The sequence below is a fragment of the Buteo buteo genome, chromosome 22 (assembly GCF_964188355.1).
Source record: "Buteo buteo chromosome 22, bButBut1.hap1.1, whole genome shotgun sequence".
Taxonomy (NCBI): domain Eukaryota; kingdom Metazoa; phylum Chordata; class Aves; order Accipitriformes; family Accipitridae; genus Buteo; species Buteo buteo.
In genome coordinates, this window is record NC_134192.1 from 10,131,229 (window position 1) to 10,154,397 (window position 23,169).

A 23,169-nucleotide genomic window follows, 5' to 3' on the forward strand; every position below is an offset into this window, starting at 1 on the left:
TTGAGTGATTTCACAACCTTGACATTTCTCTGATGTAGAATTTTTTATGAAACTATATATATGTATTTCTGAAAATGTAGTAAATGTTTTCAATATTAAAAGGTAATCTTCTTGCTCCAAAATCTTACTGTCTAATTTGAGGCATGACAAAATACAAGTAACTGATAAGAAAGAGATGTTTGGAAACCCAAAAGATATGGCATTGGCTCTGGGAATGTGATAAGGCCTTGTGTGGATTAATGATTGCCAATTGTAGGTGGGGAAACTGAGGCACAGAGAGGAAAGAAGCACACAAAATCTGAGGTTAACTACAAAACTGCACTGGTGCCTCCTTAATCCTTGTGCAGTGCTCTATTTCCTTTTCCTCTTTTCTTGCTTAAAACAGTTCCTTTTCATTAGACTATCTAGTAAAGGAAAGGGAATTTTCTGAGCGTGAAGTAAGATGGATAATGTTCCTTACAATGAAGCAGTCTTTACAAGAAACACATTAATTTTCAGTGCAGTTGTCCATCAGACAATAGTTTCCTTGTCAGTACAGTTTGGGTTTGTTTTGCATGGTAGGAGAATCGGTGACTTTAGACCTGGAAAGCTGTGTTGGGTAGGAGGAAAGAAGGAAAAGAGAGAGAGAGAGTTAATTCATAGTTGATATGGCAGTGTTCTTTCACATCATCATTATTTAACTGCTGTGACATTCAGTCCATGAAAAAAAATTGTGTGGGTTTTAACACCTGAAGGCATGAACAGAAATGTGGTTTGGTTTTTTTTTTTAATTTTATTTTAGAGCAAGAGAAAGGACCAAGATTGACAGCACCTGGAAAGAACAAAGCTTTTCTTAACCACACAATATATATAACAGAGGAAGCAGCTGTAGAAACATCCTTGAAAAAGGCCAAAAGCATGATGCAGGGGACTTTGTCATGGAATTAAAAAGAAATTCACTCCTATGCCTTCCATGTTCCTGATCTCTCTATTCAGATTGCTAACAAGGGTGCTGAATGACTAAGGCCTGCACATTTCTGCCCATCTGTCTGCTAAAATATATTAACTCACGTAGCACAAGCCACCACACACTCAACAGATGGTAACAGCTCCCAATCACTTCTAATTTAACTCAGCTTTGGACTGATAACCCAGAGCTCCCATGAAGCCCAAAGGGAATCTTTTGTTTGTTTAGCCAATAAAAATACAAAGCCCTTTAATGTTACCAGTCTTCTGAAATGTTAATTGTGCCATAGACTGTTTCTACCAAACTTTCTGTTGTTGTTTGGGAAAAGAAACACACTGAACCAAATTACACTGTACTGCTGTTGATTTATAAGTGTCAATGAAAGTTTATGGTAGATTCATTTTGGTACCTGGAGTGGTATTCCCATGTCTCTGGGCATCAGAAGCCTGCTCTAGGCTATTTTCCACTTACATCACCAATGCCTCCTCTTCACCTTCATAGCCAGATGCAAGAGTGTTATTATGTCCTGACTTGGTTTCTGCGTAAAATACATACCAGTCGTCTCGGTGTGGCTGAGAATAGAAAAGCTTATGAATTGAAATCCAAACTTCAGCTGCCATGGATGTCTTGCCAGATCTAATTTTGGTGTCCACACCAGCACAGAGTACAGTCACTATCAAAAGTCTAGTTTATGCATTAGCTCTAGTCCCTGGGAAAGGTTCAGACAGTCCATGTTTCCCACAAAAGAGTATGCATGAAGTCTGTGGCAGCCCAAACTGGCAAATTTATATAGAATAGTGCAGGTTTGTATTGACATACTAGCTCTGGTCCCAGCACTGGGTGAATATGGTTATTGTTTTGGACCCAGTCTCACGTGTTGCAAGATATTGGGGAACTACGATAGTGATAACAAAACAAATTTGATATCACTGGTAGAAAACCAAGTATTTAAGTGAAATTACCTATTGTTCATCTTGTGGTAAACAAGGTAAGAATTATGTCTCTAAGAATAATATCCATAATGTCTATGACGTATGAAAAGCTTAAGGAAGAGAAAGTGGTCATTCCTCTAAAAAAAAGAAAAAAAAAAGAAAAGCCTTAATTGCTTAAATTTCAGCCTATTTCATCTCTTTCTTAAAAAAAAGTACTGTATCGCAGTGAACAGTATCAACTTCATGTTAATTCAAGAATCCTTTAGTGAAATTCCATGGTAAGTTTTATATAGAATATGAGAAAAAATTCCGCTAGACCTGTCAGCCAGACTTATATTTTATGAAAATAGCACCCCACTTCAAAACATTTTTATCCCTCCAAGAGCTTTTACATTAATAAAATGCCAAATAGAAAGATCATTCAAATGCCTCAAGTAGCCCTAGATATTAAAAAGCTGTATTAGCAGGCTATTTTTTTAAAAAAACATGATCTTTCCAGAACTCAGGGGCAATCTTACGCTTTTCTTTAACATTGAGTTTCAAGGCAGCTACTTGCACTGTTGGGGATGTTGCCCTGATTTCAGATGTAGTGTTATTTTGTTTAATGGTAATTTTGTTCTGTGTGAAGGAATTCTTTTGCATTCATTTTAACAATGCAGAACCTGATAGCTCTGTGTTCTTCACATGACTGGATTCAAGATAATATTTTCCTTTGCTGAAAGGGATAACAGATTAATTTTATTAATTTTTCATTATCTTTATATTTAAAATAAAACACAGTTTGATGTACATATGAATTTTTTTCCTTTCTATAACTGTTAGAAGTGTAGGGATAATAATACTTGCCATCTGCTATAACAAATGCATATCAAAAGTAACTTTTTCATAGGTATCCTACTAAAAAGAAAGGAAGAAAACAGCATTTGTTTGCTGTTTTATAAATAGATATATTTATATCCGAACAGTATTCATGAATAAGTACAATTGATTAAAATGCAAAAATTTAACTGCAAGTTTTATCCTATACATATAGATGTTTAGTTATGATACTGGTGCTCTCTGTTCTCTCACTACCACTTCCAGACATTTACCATGATGATAAGAGAAGAAATCTTCTGAATGCCTCAATCTACTACCTTTTGCATGCCTGCAAAGTGGTGTAAAGCCCAGAGACCTACTGCAGGTGAGAAGTTGTAGGATCAGGCCTAAATATGATTTGGACAATTTGGTTGAAGTAATTACTTTAATCTCTTCTGATTCTGTTTTTTTCACTTTACTTTTTTTCATAATCACCTTGTCTCTGCAGGGATCCTTGCCTCATCAAGTTTTGTTCATCTTTTTTCTGTTCCAATGGAGTGAAATGAGTCAGTCTAAAAGAGAAGGAAAATTCAAAGAATGAAATATATTTTTTTAAAGCATCCTCTCTTTTGTTTTCCATTTGGTAAAGTACATTATTAATACACATGCTCTCAGATGCTTGTATTATCTATGTCTTGGAATATAACAACATAGCCTTCTTGACCAGTTTTCTATCCGACCCTGATATGCTAAGGTCAATCATTCACTGGAAAAATATTATTGCTTAACTTAAGGTCTGAAGTTATGGGTAGATGTCATTGATGTGGGAGTGAGTAGTAGGTATTTTTTGTTCTGGAAGTCAGGCTACATGATCACAGTGGTTTCCAATTACAAGAATCTGTAAAAGGAGATACACTGCTCATCTACCCAATCCGGATCTCAGCTGGAGCTATATTTGTAACATCTCTGACTGTAAGAGATGATTCTATGAAATAATTAAAAAAAACTTTTTTTTTTTTTTTTTTTAAATTTCAGCACTGCTGAAAGTCTCAACCTTTTAATAGGAAGCACTGTGTAGGTATGCAGTAAAAGAAGCCCTGACCCCATTTCCTAACAGAGGAGTGCTTGGCAGATCACTACTCTCCTCTTCATCTCCATTCATTTCTACTCCTGTGCCCTAAAGAGAGTTACATATCACACAACAGTTCAGCATGTTAATACTTCCCTTCTGCCCTTTGCTGTGTCATGGACAGTTTGTTAAACTGTAATTTAAAGCCAGTTTTGAGCAATCAGGGGCAATTGCCAGAGCTTTAGGTTGAGAAGTGCCTTTCTAGGCTAAGATAGGTAGTAAATAAAGTAATTTCACATGAATGTGAGAGAAGGGGACATCCAGACCTTGACTAGATGTAATGTGAACCTTCTATAAATTATTGACCAAAACATAAGCTTATTTCCTTCCCACTACACAGCTCCTTTCTATTTGATATTTTCTTTAACTAGTTTGATATGCACTGGAGCAGAGGGAGAGAGCCTTCTATCCCTAAGTGTTTTTGCAATCTCTGTCCAATTAGTTGTCTCTCTTTCTAGACCAGACTTCACCACACTACAGTGGGGAATTCTGGTAGGTGTGAGAGCTGTCTGTGCTTGCAAATCATTGTAAAACAGCCAGGAAGAGAGCACTTGGCATTCTGGGTCCTGGTTTAATGCTTTGGCTGCTGCACCATGTTAGTCCTCTGAAAACAACCAACAGTGACAAGTGACTGCAAATTGCTTAGCTTTTGCTCCCATGTACAAAACATACCTTGTACCTGAAATTCAGAAAAAATAAATATTTTAAGAAATTGTTTATTTCATTTGGTCTGGAAGGACAACTTGCAGTGTAGAACTAATTCTACAGTTCCTGTTCCTCCTCTGAAATAAATCTTCAGCTCTCAAGTGATTTGAATGCAAATACATAAATTTATCTTCCTTAACTTTAAACCTACTGGTTTTGGCCATCTTTTTGGGAAGTATGACTCCACAGATTTTGACAAAAGTTGTAGCTGGATTTGCAAGCACACCACACTAAGAAAGAGACCCTTGGATATTCAGTTTAATACAATTCATGCCTTACTTTTAATTTCACTTCTTAAAGAAAAAAACATGTTTCCTAATGGACCGTTTCTAAATAGAACAGAAAAAAACAGAATAAAAATTTATACTTTTTTTACACTTGTTATAAATGGGCCTGCCAAGTGGTGAATCATTTGCAGACTGGAAGGTTAAATACACATAATGTAAAACAGCACCTCTAAAATGTTAGGAATAGCAAGACTTAAATACTGAATAATGATTCTGGTTGTGGCTGGAGCTTGAGCTGAGAAGCATTAAACTGCTGAAACTGTTTGACCCCACCAAGTTTGTAAACAATATGCATTTTATGTTTAAAAATATTACCACTTCAACTGCTGGCATTAAGAAAGGTTGGTAAGGTGTCTGTAAATGTGAATGTATTGAGCTTGGCCTTTGCCTCCTTGGTAGTCACTGGTACAATTACTTTCAACTAAAAATGATGCAGAACAGCTGCTAATTTTTGAAATAATTCTTTGTTCATGTCGCTTGCACTCTCTGAGCCTCCTGTTTAGATGGTCTTTTTTAGACGAGTACATCCTTATTGTGTTGACTGTCTTCTTACACTATATTCATAAATAATTTTAAATTAAGTGATTTGGCTACTAACAGTAGCCTAAAGTTGCAGCCCCAATATCACCTGGACTAATCCATTAAACCTCTAAGGCTGCTGTGTGAATCTTGTCATTCTTTTTGGCTAGTGTTGAAACACTCAAAGAGATGGTATTTCAAACCTTCTTTCCTGGTGTAGTTTAATATGATGACCATGTGCAATGGCTATCCTTCATAACAAAGCAGGGACCACCAGAGCTAAAAGAATTATTTTCTAGAGTTTTGCCTGCATTGAGGCTGTCTGAGCCTGAGCTGGAATGATTTGTACCTATTGTGGATCATCATAAAGGGATATTTCCTGCTACTTGCCAGTACATTTCATATGCATATCCCATCAGTCTATGTCATCAGCCTACCTGAGCTGGAAGGATGTGAAAAAAACCCACAAACAATGATGGTTCAAAGCCAACATTGTGTATTTTTTATAGGATTGGTATTGCACAGGAAGTTCATTATCTGACTTAAACCCTTTTTAAACCTTCTACCTTCCTTGAATCCTGAATCTTAGAGAAGCCCCTGGGCTCCTGAGGTCTTAATTTATCTTACATATAAATGTCAGTATGTTGGCACAGGCTAGAGTCCTTGGGTCCTGATCATACCTGGGTACTGATTAAAGCCCTTGGGTACTTGGGTACATATACCAGCAGTCCCATACAGCTTTTATCAGATATACAATGCATTAGCTCTCTTTTAGGCAATAAGCACCCCAACCATGTTGTAACATGCAACCTTCACAGGATGAAATACAATGGTTCTTATTGCCATACAATGGAGAAAAATAACTTCTATTTTATTTAACAGTGAAAAATAAAGATGTGAGTGAGTTTTATGACAGTAGAACAAACACAGCTTCAAAGAGATGGGAAACAAGGAGTCAAATGGTAAGTTAACACAATGCAGAAAGACTGACCTTTCTTGATAGGAAAACAAAAAAACCCCAAGTCCAGGAAATTCTGCAGTAGATGGTTCATGAACAGCATACAAAAAGGTCATAGCACCACCTGAGAGGGAATTTTCCCTACATTTTGTGAAAAGGTTTCAGATACAACCTACTAAATGAGGCACATTAGGCACTGCAGTAGCAGTTCACATTTGCTATGGCCTATGCAGTTACTGTTCAATGGATAAATAGAGATACGTGGGCCAGAGAGTCAGCTTGCATAAATTAGTGTGGCTGCCTTGAGATCAGTGGAGATCTGTCTATACCAGCAGCTGAGCTTGGTTGTTTATTTCCAAGACTGTCAAACCTTGAAACCCACTTAGAAAAGTATATATATAAAAATAGGAAATATTTGCATACCTTTCTCAGCTGTTTTTATAAATACTTTACCAAACTTAACTTCTACATAATACAGTGGTAGTGAAGTTACAGATATAACATGCAAAACTGTAACATGTAGGATATGCCTATCATGGTCTATAATGATGATCAAAGAATACTGAAAAAGATATTGGTGACTTGCAAGCGTTATAAAACATTGCTTTTCTTTCAAGAGTAACAGCTGATTTCAAAACGGTAACAGCTTTGCAGGTGGATCCCTACTGTACAAGAGGACTGCCAAAAGGATTGCTATCTAAGTTAGAAAATTGGGCAGTAGAAACACAAAGAGGCATGACCCTGGTCATATTCCAGATTGGACTTCAGTCACTTGGGCCTTGCCACAATGTCAGTGATTGCAAACTGCTTCCCGCAGAAGCAAGCACTTCTGTGGCTTATGCGCAGCTTAAATTTGGAAATGCATCCTGTTCCCGTCCTCTGCCTGCCTGCTTACTCTGTTTCAGACAAAGGATCAAAGAGCAGTGCATTCTGCAAGTAACTGCCCCTTGTATATGCTTCCCTGTGACTCAACATTTGTGGCAGGTCTATTTTAAAAACTATAGATTTTGGTGTAGTCTCGTGGCACTGTTGGAATGCTAGTCCAACAACAGATTCTTGCAGGATGTGGAAAAAAATGTCTATCTGCAGAAAGAGAAAAAAGAAGATGAGTTGGTACAGGAGAAGGCTTTGGGTCCCTACAGATTTTGGAATCCAGACAAAAATAAAATTCATATGGGTTCCTCACTCTCAGTGTTTTGCAACACTTATGACATCATCTGTTCAGAGAATTCTGGTGACATTCAGTTTGAATATAGAATTTGTATGAAATGTTCCCTCCCTCACACAGAAGCTGTATGCTGGAGTTCACAGTTTATTTCACTCCCTTCCCCAAAGTGCAGATATTCAGGAACATAACACACACAAAAAGCTATCTATCTGACACTAATGACCTTACTTGTAGCATGCAAAACAAAAGCAAATGAAGGGGATGGGGGTGGCGGTGAGGAAGATGACTATCAGAGATTTGACATAGAGGTGACCCGTTTCCTCCTCTGACTACCGTGGAGCTAATTAAACACAGCATCTCTAGAAATAAAGTGCTGGAGAGAGAGAAAGTAGTCAGTTGCTCTCACTGCATATGTCACTTGGGATTATGATTATACCCATTGCTAAAAGGCAGTTGAATAAGCAAATGTTGTTTTGCAGGAAGTAGGAAAAAAATTCCATCTATCGTACAGTACAGCCAGACACGAAAAGTATAATTCTGGTAATGAGCACTGAAAGTATGAGCTATGTTTTAAGCCATTTGAGTTATATTTTAAGCTTCCCTTCCCCCACTCTGTTTAAAGGGAAGGGAAAATGATTTTATGTAACAAATGGATTTTGTTGATATAAGAGTATGTATCTCAGGCTTTATGCTGAACACTGTCTCAGCGCTTTAGTGCTTTTGGGCTTTGTTCATGTTGTGTTGCTGTTTCAAAACCCCTCCACCACTGGCCACGCTACCTCAGCCCCGCACCCCGGCCGGTGCAGGTTGCCCGACAGACCATTCCTGGAGGGAATGTGTTTGAATCCCGGAAGATTTCGATTCATTTTTGCTTTCAGGTTTCTGATGCTCGCTTATTTTTCCCAAGGATCCGATGGGACTGCTACCAACCCCAAATCAAACCCGTGAACCCGTAACCGTAACAGTAGCGCCAGCCTGGGCCCTCAGCGTCACCGCTGGTCCCTGAAGGGACACCCGTGCTCCTTCAATCCCGGGGTGTCCCAAGGGCTGAAGGCCACCGCAGCCACCAGGTACCGTAAAGGACCTGCAGTGGTTTTCCCTCACCACAGGTTCAGCTCCTTTTCCACACAGAAATCGTACCAAACGGAGGCCGAAGGGTACGGTGTAGGGTCCCACGGCCCCGCCACCACCGAGGCGGCGAAGGCCGCCCTGAAGCGTTTCCCCTTCTCCCTCCGCCCCTTGCTTTGCCTCATTCCTGCCGCAGGAGGGGGTGCGAGGGGCTACAAATCTGAGGGGTGCCGGCAGGCGGCTTCCCTCCTTGAGGGCGCCGGTCGCTGCTCCCGCCTCGCCCGACCGCCGGAGCCTCGGCGCCGGGGGTGGCAGCTCCACCGCAGGTGGGGCCGGGTCGGCTTTCCCCGGCGAGGCTGGGCTGACAAGGGGCTGCGTGCCCCGGGGAGCGGGAGGGAGACAGGGGAAGCTGGTCCCGGCGGGTGCCTCACAGCCGGGCTGAGCCATTGGAGCGTGAGGGTGGGTCAGAGGTGGTCTCTTCATTTTTTCTGTGAGGAAGGTGTGTGGAGCCAGTGTTTTGCCTCACCTGGTTTACTTAACCTGTTACCTTTGCCTGGGTCTCTGGGCTAGCAGCCATCTCCACAACCTCCTCCCCTAAGTGGCTCCAGAAGTGTGGCAGAGCCTCGTGTAGCCCGGCCTGTATCTGGCACTGCATTGTACAGTAAACACCCAGATTTTGGGGTCACTGCCTGTTCTGGTTCCCCTGTGTGCGTGTGGGTGTCCCCTTGTACCCATCCCCTAAGCAGCCGGGCCCTGCTCCTCTCCTCATGTGAGGTGAGTACATCCGAGGGGCTTCTGTACCCAGAAGCTCGCTTGGTTTTTCTCCCCAGTGACACCAGGTGGTCTTAAAAACCCAAACCAAAAAAGCTGCAGTCTTTCTTTCTTCCTTTATGTGTTACATTATTGTTGCTGAGACACTGAGCTGGTGCCTGGTTCGGAGCAGTGCTCCAAAGCTGTACCAGAGGTACAGAGACAAGCTGCTTCGCTGCCCTGTGCCAAAGGCTGAAGCCTATAGATTTTTTTTTAACAAAGCAATACAAAGACTGTCTTCTCTGTATCCCCATATGCTTCCCTGCATGCACAAGGAGTTCAAGTCCCTTGGCTTGCTGTGCAAAAGGTAGGGTGAGCAAAGCAGCCTGACTGACCTCACCATGCCTATGCCCATATTTCCGATACTGTGGTACTGTGGCCCAGCGTGTTGGGGGAGGTGGTGTGACGTTTGAAAAAGTAGAAACAAATTGGCCCACAGCTGTGGACACATTGCATGAAAACCAGACTTGCAATGCTACATGAGGGAAGTAACATTTTTTGTGTTTCCCCTGAGCTAGCTCATTCAGATGAAATTGAAGCCTATTTCTTTCCTGCTTCTAAACACTCTCTGATTCTGCAAGTATTTTCAGCACCCTCCTGGGTCTTCTTCAAATACGTATCTAAATCAAACAATCTCTTACCTCTTTGTTGTTCTCTTCCTCTGGTAGCATTTTTGCTTGATGGCTCTCCCCTCTCAGCCACCCTGCGCCAGTGTGCCTTCCTCATGTGTCTGTTATTGCAGATGGGGACAGTTCAGAGATCATCAATGAAACTGTGGTGAGTGTATAGAAAAGAAGTGGGAAAGCAGATCAAGGGGGTTGTGAGAGCTGCAGATCTGCTGGTTAACTGTATTTCACGTATGAAGCACAAAGACCTGGATTTTCCTTTTATCCCTTTTTTTCTCTTGATTCAGGAAATAGAATAGGGAAGAAAAGGCCACTTCTTCCCATATCTTTGGGACAGTTGGTGGCTTTCTCACTGTCCAGCTTACATGAGGGTCAGAGCTGCTACTCAAAAGGTTATCCAGAACACTCTACTCCTGCCATAGGCATCTTCTGTAGTGGGTGTTCAGTCAAGCCTATGCCAGACAAACTCCATATGCTAAGATGTTTTTCCAAAGGCTATTTTAACAGTGTGAGCTTTCTTTAGCTGCTATAGTGCAATAAAGATGTACTGTGGCCGAAGTCTGAGGTCAGCAATGCTACCTCTGCTTGCTTCTGTCAGTGGAGGGAGCTGACGTGTGCACTCAGATTGGGAAGGGAATATTTTTTTTGCATTTCTTATTAAAGAGGAGACTCTTAATTGATGCCACTCATCTTTAGTACTGCCTTTAAGCAGGGAAGCACATTGCTTAGTCTCGGGTTTTTTTTTGGTGTTCACACTAAAATTTAAGCAGGAAACCTGCAAATTAGGAAAGCTTGTAACTGCTACCTTTTCCTTTTTTTAAGATGTAAGGTACTTCTGAATTGGAGTTAGGAAAATCAATATAAATCCACTTAAAAAGTAAATGGCAATAATTTGTTACTGTAGTATTTTTTTCATACTAAACTTTCTTATTTTTCAACAGCATAATGACTAAGATACACTCCTCATTTAAAACTTAGAGTCCTTGGCTGCTGTAAGAGTTGAGGTGCTAGGCTGTACTCAGTGTCTTTGCTTGTATGCCTTTTCTGCTGCATGTAGAGCAGATTTCTTTATTCTTAGTGCATGGTGTCTACAAATTGAGATGTCTGATGATATGATGCAAGCAGAAGTTTTAATACTTAACTTACTGAAAGGTCAAGTCCTATAGGAAGAAACTACTGGCTGCATTATACAAAAAGATGAGAGACCGTCCACAGACCCTCTCCTGGGTAGGCTTCCTGTGCTAAACTCTCTTGCAGTTAGTGGAATAGCTCATCCAGCTGTGCGGTGGACAAAATTCTGAATGTCATTACTTAGACTCCTCAGAGAAATGCTTTAGTTGCTGTAAATTCTGCCTGTCCAGGCTCTTGCAAGGCAAGTACTTTTTGATATACTTCCACTTTTCTGCACCCTGTGTTTTCTGAGTATAACATAGAATCATAGAATAGAATGGTTTGGGTTGGAAGGGACCTTAAAGATCATCTAGTTCCAACCCCCCTGCCATGGACAGGGACACCTTCCACCAGACTAGGTTGTTCAAAGCCCCATCCAACTTGGCCTTGAACACTTTCAGGGAGGGGACACCTGCAGTTTCTCTGGGCAGCCTGTTCCAGTGCCTCACCACCCTCACAGTGAAGAACTTCTTTAAATCTAGTCTAAATCTACCCTCTTTCAGTTTAAAGCCATTACCCCTTGTCCTATCATTGCATGCCCTTGTAAAAGTCCCTTTCCAGCTTTCTTGTAGGCCCCCTTTAGGTACTGGAAGGCTGCTATAAGGTGTCCCTAGAGCCTTCTCTTTTCCAGGCTGAACAATCTCAACTCTCTTAGCCTGTCCTCGACCAAGCAGGTCCATGTCCTTCTTATCTTGGGGGCCCCGGAGCTGAATGCAATACTCCAGGTGAGGTCTCACGAGAGCCGAGTGGAGGGGGAAGATCACCTCCCTCGACCTGCTGGCCACACTTCTTTTGATGCAGCCCAGAATGTCATTGGCTTTCTGGGCTGTGAGTGCACATTGCTGGCTCATGTCCAGATTTTCATCCATCAGTATCCCCAAGTCCTTCTCTGCAGGGCTGCTCTCAAACCACTCATTGCCCAGCCTGTATTTGTGCTTGGGATTGCCCCGACCCATGTGCAGGACCTTGCACTTGGCCTTGTTGAACTTCACGAGGTTCACATAGGCCCACCTCTCAAGCCTTTCAAGGTCCATCTGCATAGTATCCCTTGCCTCCAGCGTGTCAACCACACTACACAGCTTGGTGTCATCAGCAAACTTGCTGAGGGTGCACTCAATCTCACTGTCCATATTGCTGACAAAGATGTTAAACAGTGCCGGTCCCAATACCGACCCCTGAGGAACGCCACTTGTCACTGGTCTCCACTTGGACATTGAGCCGTTGACCGCAACTCTTTGAGTGCACCCATCCAGCCAATTCCTTATCCACCAAGTGATCCATCTGTCAAATCCATGTCTCCCTAATTTAGAGACAAGGATGTAATGCAGGACAGTGTCAAATGCTTTGCACAAGTCCAGTTAGATGATGTCTGTTGCTCTTCCCTTATCCACCAATGCTGTAACCATGTCATAGACGGCCACCAGATTTGTCGGGCACAATTTGCCCTTAGTGAAGCCATGTTGGCTGTCATCAGTCACCTCCTTATTTTCCATGTGCCCTAGCATAGTTTCCAGGAGGATCTGCTCCATGATCTTACTGGGCACAGAGGTGAGACTGACTGGCCTGTAGTTCCCCAGGTCTTCCTTTTTTCCCTTTTTAAAAATGGGGGTTATGTTTCCCCTTTTCTAGTCAGTGGGAACTTCACCAGACTGCCACAACTTCTCAAATATGATGGATAGTGGCTTAGTCAGTTCATCTGCCAGTTCCCTCAGGACCTGTGGATGCATCTTGTCATGTCCCATGGAACCTTCAGGTTCCTTAGATGGTCTTGAACGTGATCTTCTCCTACAGCGGGCAGTTCTTCATTCTCCCAGTCCCTGTGTTTGCCTTCTGCATCTTGGATGCTGTGGCTGGAGCACTTGGCAGTGAAGATTGACGCAAAAAAGTTGTCGAGTACCTCAGCCTTCTCCATGTCCCAGGTAACCAGGTTTCTTGTTTCCTTCCAGAGAGGGCCCAAATTTTCCTTAGTCTTCCTTTTATCACTGACGTACATATAGAAGCTCTTCTTGTTGCCCTTGATGTCCCTGGCCAGATTTAATTCTATCAGGGCTTTGGCTTTCCTAACCTGATCCCTGGCTGCTCAGACAATGTCTTTGTATTTCTCTCAGGCTACCTGTCCTTGCTTCTACCCTCTGCAGGCTTCCTTTTTGTGTTTGAGTTTGTCCAGGAGCTCCTTGTTCACCCATGCAGGCCTCCTGGCATTTCTGCCTGACTTCCTCTTTGTTGGGATGCATCGCTCCTGAGCTTGGAGGAGGTGATCTTTGAATATTAACCAGTTTTCTTGGGCCCCTTTTCCCTCCAGGGCTGTATCCTATGGTACCCTACCAAGCAGATCCCTGAAGAAGCTGAAGTCTGCTCTCCTAAAGTCCAGGGTAGCAAGCTTGCTGCGTGTCCTCCTTGCTGCTCTAAGGATCTTGATCTCCACCACTTCATGGTCATGGCACCCAAGGCTGCCCTTGAGTTTCACACTCCCCAACAGCCCCTCCTTGTTGGTGAGAACAAGATCCAGCATAGCACCTCTCCTCGTTGGCTCCTCTATCACTTATCTGTGAAGTCTTCCTGGTTGGGTGGCCTGTAGCAGACCCCCCCCACTACAATGTCACCTCTTCCTGCCCTCCTTTTAATCCTGACCCATAGGCTCTTGGTCAGTTCCTCATCCATCCCCAGGTGGAGTTCCATGCGCTGCAGCTGGTCATTGACATAGAGGGTGACACCTCCTCCTTGTCTCCCCTTTCTGTCCTTCCTAAAGAGCCTGTATCCTTCCATTCCAACACTCCAATCATAGGAGCCATCCCAGCATGTCTTTGTGATGTCAGTAAGGTCATAGCCCTGCAGGTGTGGGCACTTCTCTAACTCCTCTTGCCTATTCTCCATGCTATGTGTGTTTGCATAGAGGCATTTAAGTGGTTGACCCCTCCGCCCCAATGAATCTGACTTTCTGGCTGGAGTGGCTGGAATTCCTTTGTGCTGCTCTTCAGGTGCTCTCCTGCTGACCTGTGATCCCGCTCCAGGCTCTAGGCATCTGTTGCTGGCACTGGCATCAAACTGGTAGGAGTGGGATGGATTGAGATTCCCCTCTCCCAGCAACTTTAGTTTAAAACCCTATTCACCAGCTTGGCAAGCCTATGACCGAAGATGCTCCTCCCCTCCTCTGACAGATGGACCCAGATGTGGTGTTGTTCCTGTTGTGTAGGTAAATACCCTCTGTACATGAAATCATAGGTTAATCAAGTGGGGAGTGGGAAAAGATCTTTTTTTTTTTTTGGTCTAATTCATTATCTTAATTTCTACAGGAGTGTTCCTGGACTACTTTTGCACAGGCTATTCTGTTAAATCTTTCTCATTTTTTTACCAGTTTACATTAAAAGTGGTATGAATTCATTAATACTGCTGTGTTCTATGTAGAAACTCAAAAGGTGTTTAATTGCCATTGAAGACATTCATATGCAAATGTTCAATATTTTTTAAGTGGTTGAAGTTCTGCTGAGGAGGTAGATCAGCCTCTATTATACCACACAACAGATTTCTTCTATATTTGGGTTTTTACTCTGAGAAGCGAGCAATACTTTGTTCCCCACTATGTACTAGCTGAAAAAATGTTAAATACCAAAATGCAGTGCTAGCTTTGGATTGTCAAAATCAGATGTTTTTAAATAAGTTTTTTTCTTGTTGGCATTGTTGTGTGGCCAGAGGTGCCGTCAGGCTTGTGGCTGCAGTCTCTGCCAGTTGTGTCCGCCTTGTTGCATGACTGGACACGCTCTTTCCATGTAACTTGGTGAGGGAGTGTGCTTCTGTCATGCGTTTCAATGTGTGAAGATGTCTCTGCATTGTGTGTCTCAATGCTGCAGGCCCCGTGGCAATGGAGAGGTCTGTTTAAGAGAGTAATATGCTAGCTTTAAGAAAAGAAAATACTTGGCGTTTTTAAATGGCACTCTCTGGAGAATGAGTTTGTATTCTGTTTTTTTAAACTTGTGTAAACTATGGAAGGGGACTTCGTATTCTTTTAAAGTTCCCTTTGATGTTTACAGAATAAGTATAACACAGCAGGAGGCATTGACTTAAAAGGTATGACTTCTGGGCTGTTGCAAGACTGGAAGTATAATTTTAGTTTTATTTCCTTAATTGAACTGTTTTCTCTTGGTGGCAGACTTGCATTGCTGAGTCTGAGTAGTGCTGGGCTGGCCTTTGAGCTACACCCACACAGGTGGCAGAATCTGCATGGTTTAACTCAGTTTATAATCTTAAGAATCTTTTATTTTCCATCTAGATGTTTGTTTTGAGATACGTAGTATTTTGTTGTCAGTTGTTTGCATACATAGAATTACTTTGCTTTTAAGCTGAGTAATTTGCGGGGGGGCAAATATTCTAAAGATGGCAAAGAGTTAATATTTCCGTAGGAGGCAGAAACTCTGAAAGTGTCTTTATACCATAAATGAATGGGTAGACATTCATTAATGCACACTGAAAGCCTCCATCTGATGCATAGCAAAAAAATCTTATTATGGGTCAGTTTTACAGGCCACTGAAAGTCTGTGAAAATCAGAATGATTGGAAGTAAAGCTATCAATGTAAGTAGATGTGTCAGCCCTTGTAGGGGATGCGATTGCAGATGTTCATAGGAAGAATGCTAAATCCTTGTCCTGACATGAATTTTTATAAATCTTTCTGCAAACAAGATGAAAGAAATAAAGTATTACACTTGTTTCAATATTTGTCACATTTGGCTCAGCTAAAAATAGCGCTTTAAGACAATATTATGATACACCAGAGCATTAGATTATATGGGTGGGGAAAACTTTCCCATCCTGTGGAATATGAGCTCTGTAAACTTTTCCTATTTGACAACAGAATGAAACTGGAGCCTTTCAAAGTCAGAGTGTATTTTCTCTGGTTTTTGTTTATTTTAAATTGCACTATTGATGAGGAGCACAGGAACAGAACCAAAACCACCCAGCAGTTGGGGCTTCTGGAGTTGGGATGTTGGGTGTTCTGGTTTTAAGTGCGTAGTCTGAATCGTGCACAGCCTGGATATTCAGAATGGCAGTGTGACTGCTAGATTGTAAAGGTTAGCTTCAAAGTGTGATTTTTTTTTTTATTTTTTTTTTTTTTTTAGAGTCTTCATGGTTTCTTTGGATACTGCTGTTTGTGAGACAAACAGACTATATTTGTGGGTTATATGCTTCTTTAAGCACTATGTGTGTTCATCCATAATGAATGCCTGGAGTTGCATGCCACACAAAGCTCAGCCTGCTGTCTTGCTGTGTCTCTCCAGTGGCTCACCACATGCCCAGCAAGGCTTGTGAAGCTATGCAGCAACAGTATGAAAAAGAAGGGCTGAGAACACCAACAGTATGGGTTTAACTTCTAAGCAACTCCTGAGAAGAGTGTGAGTTGTAGAGGTTGTAAAAAAATGTCCCTTCTGCTTTGGAAAGTTTGATCAAATGTGAAAAAGGTATAAACTTCTTGGGAGGAGCAGAACCTATATACAAAGGCGAGAAATTTGTTTACAACCTGAATAAACACAAATAATCAGAAAAATAGAACATTTTATTGGCAATATTGTGATGATTCCACATGCAAATAATTATTTATGCTCTTTGCATCAGACTCTATGGTCAGAATATGCTTACCACGATGCCTTGTGCCTTCCTGGTGTAGCTGTGAAATCCAGTCTGTACAGGGATACTGGAACTTAAGTTACACTAATAGCTGTTGTCCTTGCTCTAATTTACAAAGGGCTAGTTAATCAGATTGGATCTTTGAGAAAACAATAAAATTCTGTTTTGTTGCCATGAAACACTAGACACAGTTGTTGCTGCCATTAGTTTTTAGTTTTTAAAGTCTGGGAGCAAAGATTACATACTGCTGTAGGAGCAGTCTGAGAATGGGATGTAGGAGCAGGAAAGAGCACTACTGAAGCAGTAATAAGGAAAAAACCCATCATGCAGGAGCAGGATTTCTGTTTATAGTGAAAGGATTATAACAAGTAAGGCATATGTGCTGCATGACTGAAGATCAATATGAATTCCATCTCCTTACAGGCATATTGATCTTGAACACGTACATCACTCGTAATCTCCCTGCTGTAACTGGCAAATGAAAGTATAAAAAACTAGGATGGCAGGACTGTGAGTTAGGAGATTAAAGAAGAAAAATGTTAAGTGCACACTTTTGATCCTTGGGATGTGAAAAGGACAAGGTCATTTGCTATTGTGACCAGGTTGACTATAAAAGCTAAGTTACTCATTGATTTCATGCACCCACCCTGTAAAATATTTTGGTTTATATCATATAATCTTCCTTTCCATTAAACAGAACTGAATCACTTTATAAGCAGCTTGAGTTTAGTATATCAGTCAAAGATTGTGCCTAGAAACTAAATTGTGTGGAATGCTAAGCCGTCTAGGTTTGGGAGGACTCTATTTATGAGTTTTTAAGAGTTGAGGAGACAGTAAGAAAAATACTGTAGGCATTTCTATGAATTGGTAAGTGGCTTTTTCTGTTTTTTTTGTTTGTTTGTTTTTTTTGAAATGACATTCAGTAAAGAGCAAAGGTGTGACATTCTTTTTAGTACTAGTCTTTCCACTTCAAAGAAGTTAGTGATACCAGTAGAAAGAATTGGCCTTGTATATACATGTATATATGTATATAACCAAATGACATTTCTGATCTTTGAGCAGGTTGTGACTAATTGTGCAGTTCACATGGATGTATATAAGCAGGCAAGTCCTTGTGGTGCAAATGCAGGTACTTAATCTGTTGTAGAATATAAAGAGATTTATTATAGAATTTAAACCCCTTTCTTTCCCAGACCAAGCAAACCTTGCCCCAATAAATGGCTTTCCAAGACAAACTCCAGGGATGTTCACTGACTGTGTGAAGAGCATATAGGAGAAAACAGTGTCTTGCTGGGTGGGGGCTCTAGTGTGGGACTTGAGCACTATGCCTCATTAGTTGTGTGCACAGAGTTACTGTATTATCCCCATTTCACAGAAGGGAGTCAGATGATAGGATTATGTCAGTGCAGTACTTAAAAAGTATGTGGTGGAGACATACTGACAACAACTGACCTGTGGATGGTATTAGGAGGGGTCCACAAGTTGCTTTGAATAAGAAGTTTAGTGGTATTTCATAGTGACGTGGACTCATGCACGTATGATATCCATTGAGCAGGGTCTAGCTGTGGTTCCCTCCCCCTGTATTTTCTTGGTGATATCTACACTGGTGTCTGGAGAGAGCGTCTTACTGTCCGGTGTCAATACATTGTCTTCTTGAATATGAATTATTCATTATGTGAACTTTACATTTGGGGAACTAGTCATACAAGGAGAAGCAAGCTCACTTGAATATTCACCAAACAAACATACTGAAAGCAAAGCCTAACAGTTCTAAAAATTTCAAAGCTTGTGACTTTACTGTGAACTAGCTGATACTGTGTGATGCTTGTGTAAACAGACATGGAAGATGAAACGTGAGCATTGTTCAAAGATTAAAGTTTAAATTTATATTCGACATGTCCCAGAGCTACCCAGCTTTTTGTGAAAACTTAAATATTGTTAGTCAAAAATGAGGGTTGGGATGTCATCCCTTCTGGCATGGAAGGAGAAGAAAAGAGGGAAAGGAGAGAAGCTGGGCTTGCTGCTGTTGCTGCCACAAGTGGTGGGATGAACAAGCCTGCATGTGAGATTGTGCTGGTTGTGACGGCAGCAGTGTCCCCAGCCGCTTTGGCAGCCAGACTGGCTTCCCAGAGGCAGGGCACAGGTGAAGTAGGCAGTGGGAGCAAGGCTGATCTGCTCTTGGTAGTCTGCTGCCCTTGCCTACCTCTTGAGCTATTCCTCTGTTTTGTCTTCTAAATTGTCAAAGAAAGGGCCTTTATGATTGAAAATGTTTCCACTGACTGCCATCTTGAACATGCAGTCTGGCCAGCTCTTCAGGACTTCTGCCTGGACCATGGCTGTAGCTGCCCTGCTTAAGTCCTGAGTCTTGTACAAGGTGGTGTTCTTTCACAGGCTTGCTTAAAACTCTATGTGAACAATTCACTGCAAAATGCTGTTTAATGATTCCACCAAGAACAAAAGGGAAGTTGAGAAAACAGAGGAAAATGAGGGATGTCAGCAAGTATAATTCTCACCACACCGCTGCAATGTGGGTTTTTTTTCTGGCTTTGTGGAGGTGAAGATGTCTTTTGTTCATGTCTCAGCATTTATTCCCAAAACAATGTCTAAGATTACTGAAGTAACTCTTGAGTGTCAGTTTATCCGTAGTACTCATGTACATTAATTAGCTCAATTCAGAGGTCACTATTATTATTATTGGATACTTTTTATTTATTTTTGTTAGTAAAGCAGCTTTTTAACATTGTTCATTAAGTACCTAGGTTAAGAAGCTTCTGACTGTTATTGCTGTTATACAGATCTCATTTTGGTTTCATTGCTCATATTGCAACATGACCTTTTACTGGTAACTGATGTTCAGCATTGAGATTCTGTTTTCTTTTGGGGGATGGGGAAGAAGGACAATCATTTTATTAAGCAGGGCTATTTCAGATTAAAATCTTCAAGTCTGACACAGATGCTAAGTGACTATCAGTTTGCTTCGCTGCAATTTAACCTTTCCAAGCTATGCTGAAATGAGATTTTTAAATGAACTTTAAAAATGCTTTGTAATCTGCTGTTTGGTGTGAGCCTTAGACTAGTGTCTCATCACCTGAAAATTTTCACCTTGCAAGTGGGGGATCAGAAATATGGCGCTACCCTTGCTTTGACTTATCATGATTAAGGATATAGCTAAACTAATTCCCAGTGCTTTTCTGCATGTGTGGCTGAACAAAATACAAAAAAGTTCAAATGGATGTGTGAAAGTAAGACTTCACTTCCATATCAAGTCCTCTACACAATCTATTGATTCATGAATAATGTACTTGGTGCAAAAAGAATGTATTCAAAACATGATCATGATTGTTTTTTGCGGTGAAAGAATTGCTTGAGAAATTAATTGGGGAGCATTTTTGTGAAACATTATTTCATCTGCAATCAAAATTTCCTTAAGGAAGGTCAGTTAGCTAAGCATTCTCATGACCTTTTGTGCTGAATTTCCTATGGTCATCATGCTTCTGTTCCCTTTTTTTCTCCACAGTAAATTAATGGTTTTTTGTATTCCCATACTATTAATTACAATGCACGCTGATCCCCAGAAGGACTGTGTTAATATGCTTTTCACCAGTGCCCTCTCTCTCTTCTTTTAAGCTTTGTCTTCTATGAAAAGGTCGCTATAAGAAGAGCAGTGGAGTGTACTATGAATACCCTGATAGAGTTCCTTGTTACTGCTTGGGACATAGGCAGATAAGCTGGTCTGAGTAAAGTTGGACATGAATTGATGACAGGTCACCTTCTTGTAGTGTCTGCTGATTGTATGTGCTCTCTCTCTCTGTGGCAGGCAGGCAGTAGCTTGCCTTCAACAAAGTGTCATTTCTGAAAGAGCTGCTTCCAAAGTGCCTTCGCCATCACACCCTGGCTGCTCCTGGCCGGAGCAGTACTTCCTAAAGTGTTTGAAGACATTAGGCTGGCACACTCATAGAGAACTAAAATGTGAAATAAAAACCGACCTGTGAATCAACATGTCACCTTACCTGAGAAGAGAGCAGTGCATATTTTCTAATAGTAATTCTTCACGTACAGGCAGTTGCAGCAGGAGGGACAATTGACTTCAATATACGTATTTTTGGAAGAAGCTTTTTTCTTCCTTGTTGGCAGCCCTGTAATCGGGATGGTGCCATTCATGTGAAAGTAAGAAGCAGCAGGCATTTCCTAATTGGCTTATAGGTAACCAGAGCAGAAAACAATTAAACGTGGAGAGGTATAATAACAGCCATCTATCAAAACTAATGGTTCTGTAAGCTTGAGAGCTCTGGGTGTCCTGTTAGTCCCCTACTTGAATTTAAACAAGGGGCATTGAAGAACTCTCTCAAGGCAGAGAGTACACTTTAAATATTCTTAGTAAGATGGCAGTGAACTGCTTGTAATGTAATGCATATCACCTAGTCAGCCATGACTTTTAATTTTTAGTGGTCAAAATCAGACTGTGTGTGCCATGGTTATAAACTAATGAGGATTGCTAAACCTGCTGCTGGCAGACTACATGGACTATGATGGAGCTGAAGGAGGTTATGGATCATAGTGACCCACAAGAGCAGCATGAGGAAATGCTGTGCTAAAGTGCACAGGAAAGTACAGGCTCCTGCATCAGAAGGCAGAACCAGGGAGGCAGAGGAGATGAGACTGACAGAGCAGCACAGAGGATGAGGAAGGGGCAGAGGAGAGAGCCTGGGATGTGGACAGGGACTTCACTTGGACCAGAGGACAAATTCTACCTCTGGAGCAAATCTGACTCCTGTGCCTCTCTTACATGGTCAGTGCAAGGACAGGAACCTTGCTATGTTTGCTAGCAGGCAGAACAATTCCTAGTTCTTGAAGTACGTGCTTCCCACCAGGAAGTTAATTTATTAGAATGCAGCAAAATAAGGTCAATTGTTCAAAAACTGAGCAAGGAGACTTGCTTGCTGGTTTGCTTTCATATTTGCCAGTAAGATTAAAACATTTTTCAGAACCAGACAGAATTGAAGTATATTCACTTAATTGGCATGTTATGTGGATTAATAAAGTCTAATGCTTGGAGGCTGTAAGTAAATTTAGAGTTTATTATGACTGTTAATCAGAATTAAAAACTTATGAAGGAATTAAAAAGCTCTGAGGAAATTTCAGTGCCATAAGGACTCTTCTACTCATATAGCCCTTTGGTATAAACTTACTGCCGATATATCGACTTGTCATAAAAATGTAAAAAAGGACTGTATTGGTACTACAATGTACTTTTGGTATTAATTTGTTATAAGTTGTTGCTAGAAGACTCTCATTTGGACTGGGACTATGCCAGCAGTAGGATGCCTTTACAGTCTGAGGTTGATTCTGAGATCCTGAATTTGTCCCTGTGTATCCCAGAGCATAGAGAGCAGACCCTTGGGATTGCTGCTTTGTTTTGTTTTGGTTTTTAATTCACAGCATGTTTTTTTTAAGATTCAGATAGACTGTGGCTGTTTTGAATTTGACACAGGAACAAGTTATGGCCTGATGGTTGAAAATGGAGTTCAGTTATGGGCTGAGAAAATGTTAAACCTTTTAGAACTATAGGGGTAGACAAGTCGTTTGTTTGGTTTTTTTCAAATCTGCTACATGGAGTATGACTTTTTGTTGTGTTGAGAGATTCTGTTCATGTCTAAATCTGCATGACAAAGGAGATACCTAGCTTTGCTTTGGCTGTTAGATTACCGATTAGGCTGTTAGAAACCCATGTTGAGGGCATGGGAGTCACAAGCAGTTTTAGAAGTTTGATCATTAATATTTCAACATACTCAACTTTTTTCAATTCCTTCTTTGATCTGCTAGCATATAAATTGCAGGATCAACTTTATTTGTGACTAATGCCACAAACTTTGGTGGAATTCTGCCCAAGGATAAGTTATCCCTAGATGTTTAATTACATAATTTCTAAAGAGAGGTGCTCTCTTAGCATCCTATAAAATCCATTAAAAGCAGTGCAGAGGTAAGTGATGCTTGTTTTGTGCTGAAAGTGCAAAAGTAGTCTCTTGGGTTCCTCATCCCTTGCCAGTTTTGTTCCTACTGTGTGTACAGTAAATTTCATAAAATATTAACGTATGGTAAATATTTAATACATAATTTATTTGCATTATGTAAGTTTACTCTCCAATATATGAAGTGCTTGAATAGATAGTTATATAAATATTTTAAAGTGACAAATATATAAATATTTAAATGGCCAATATAAATATTTTAAATATAGGTCCAAGGGCCATATTCTCCCTTTTTTTCCTCAGACTTGAGTAGGTATAATTGCTGACAGCACTTCACTCTGCAGTTTTGAAGTAACAGCCTCAGCCAAAGTAATATATGTTTTCACTCATTTCAGTAAACTTTAGGTCAGTAAATACAGTAAGTTTCAGTATCCAGTAAGGACAAAAATTATATTATGGTTTCATA

General features: G+C 41.0%; 1 protein-coding gene across 1 annotated transcript in view; it reads right to left on the reverse strand.

The window, feature by feature from the left end:
- The window catches only part of LOC142043395 (uncharacterized), a 46,073-nt gene extending 37,116 nt beyond the window's left edge, over window positions 1-8,957 (reverse strand). The window contains 3 exon segments of the mRNA XM_075054558.1: window positions 4,478-4,484; window positions 7,170-7,357; window positions 8,385-8,957. Of these exon segments, the coding sequence (XP_074910659.1) occupies window positions 4,478-4,484; window positions 7,170-7,357; window positions 8,385-8,957 (768 nt within the window).
- Window positions 8,958-23,169: the final 14,212 nt, after the last annotated feature.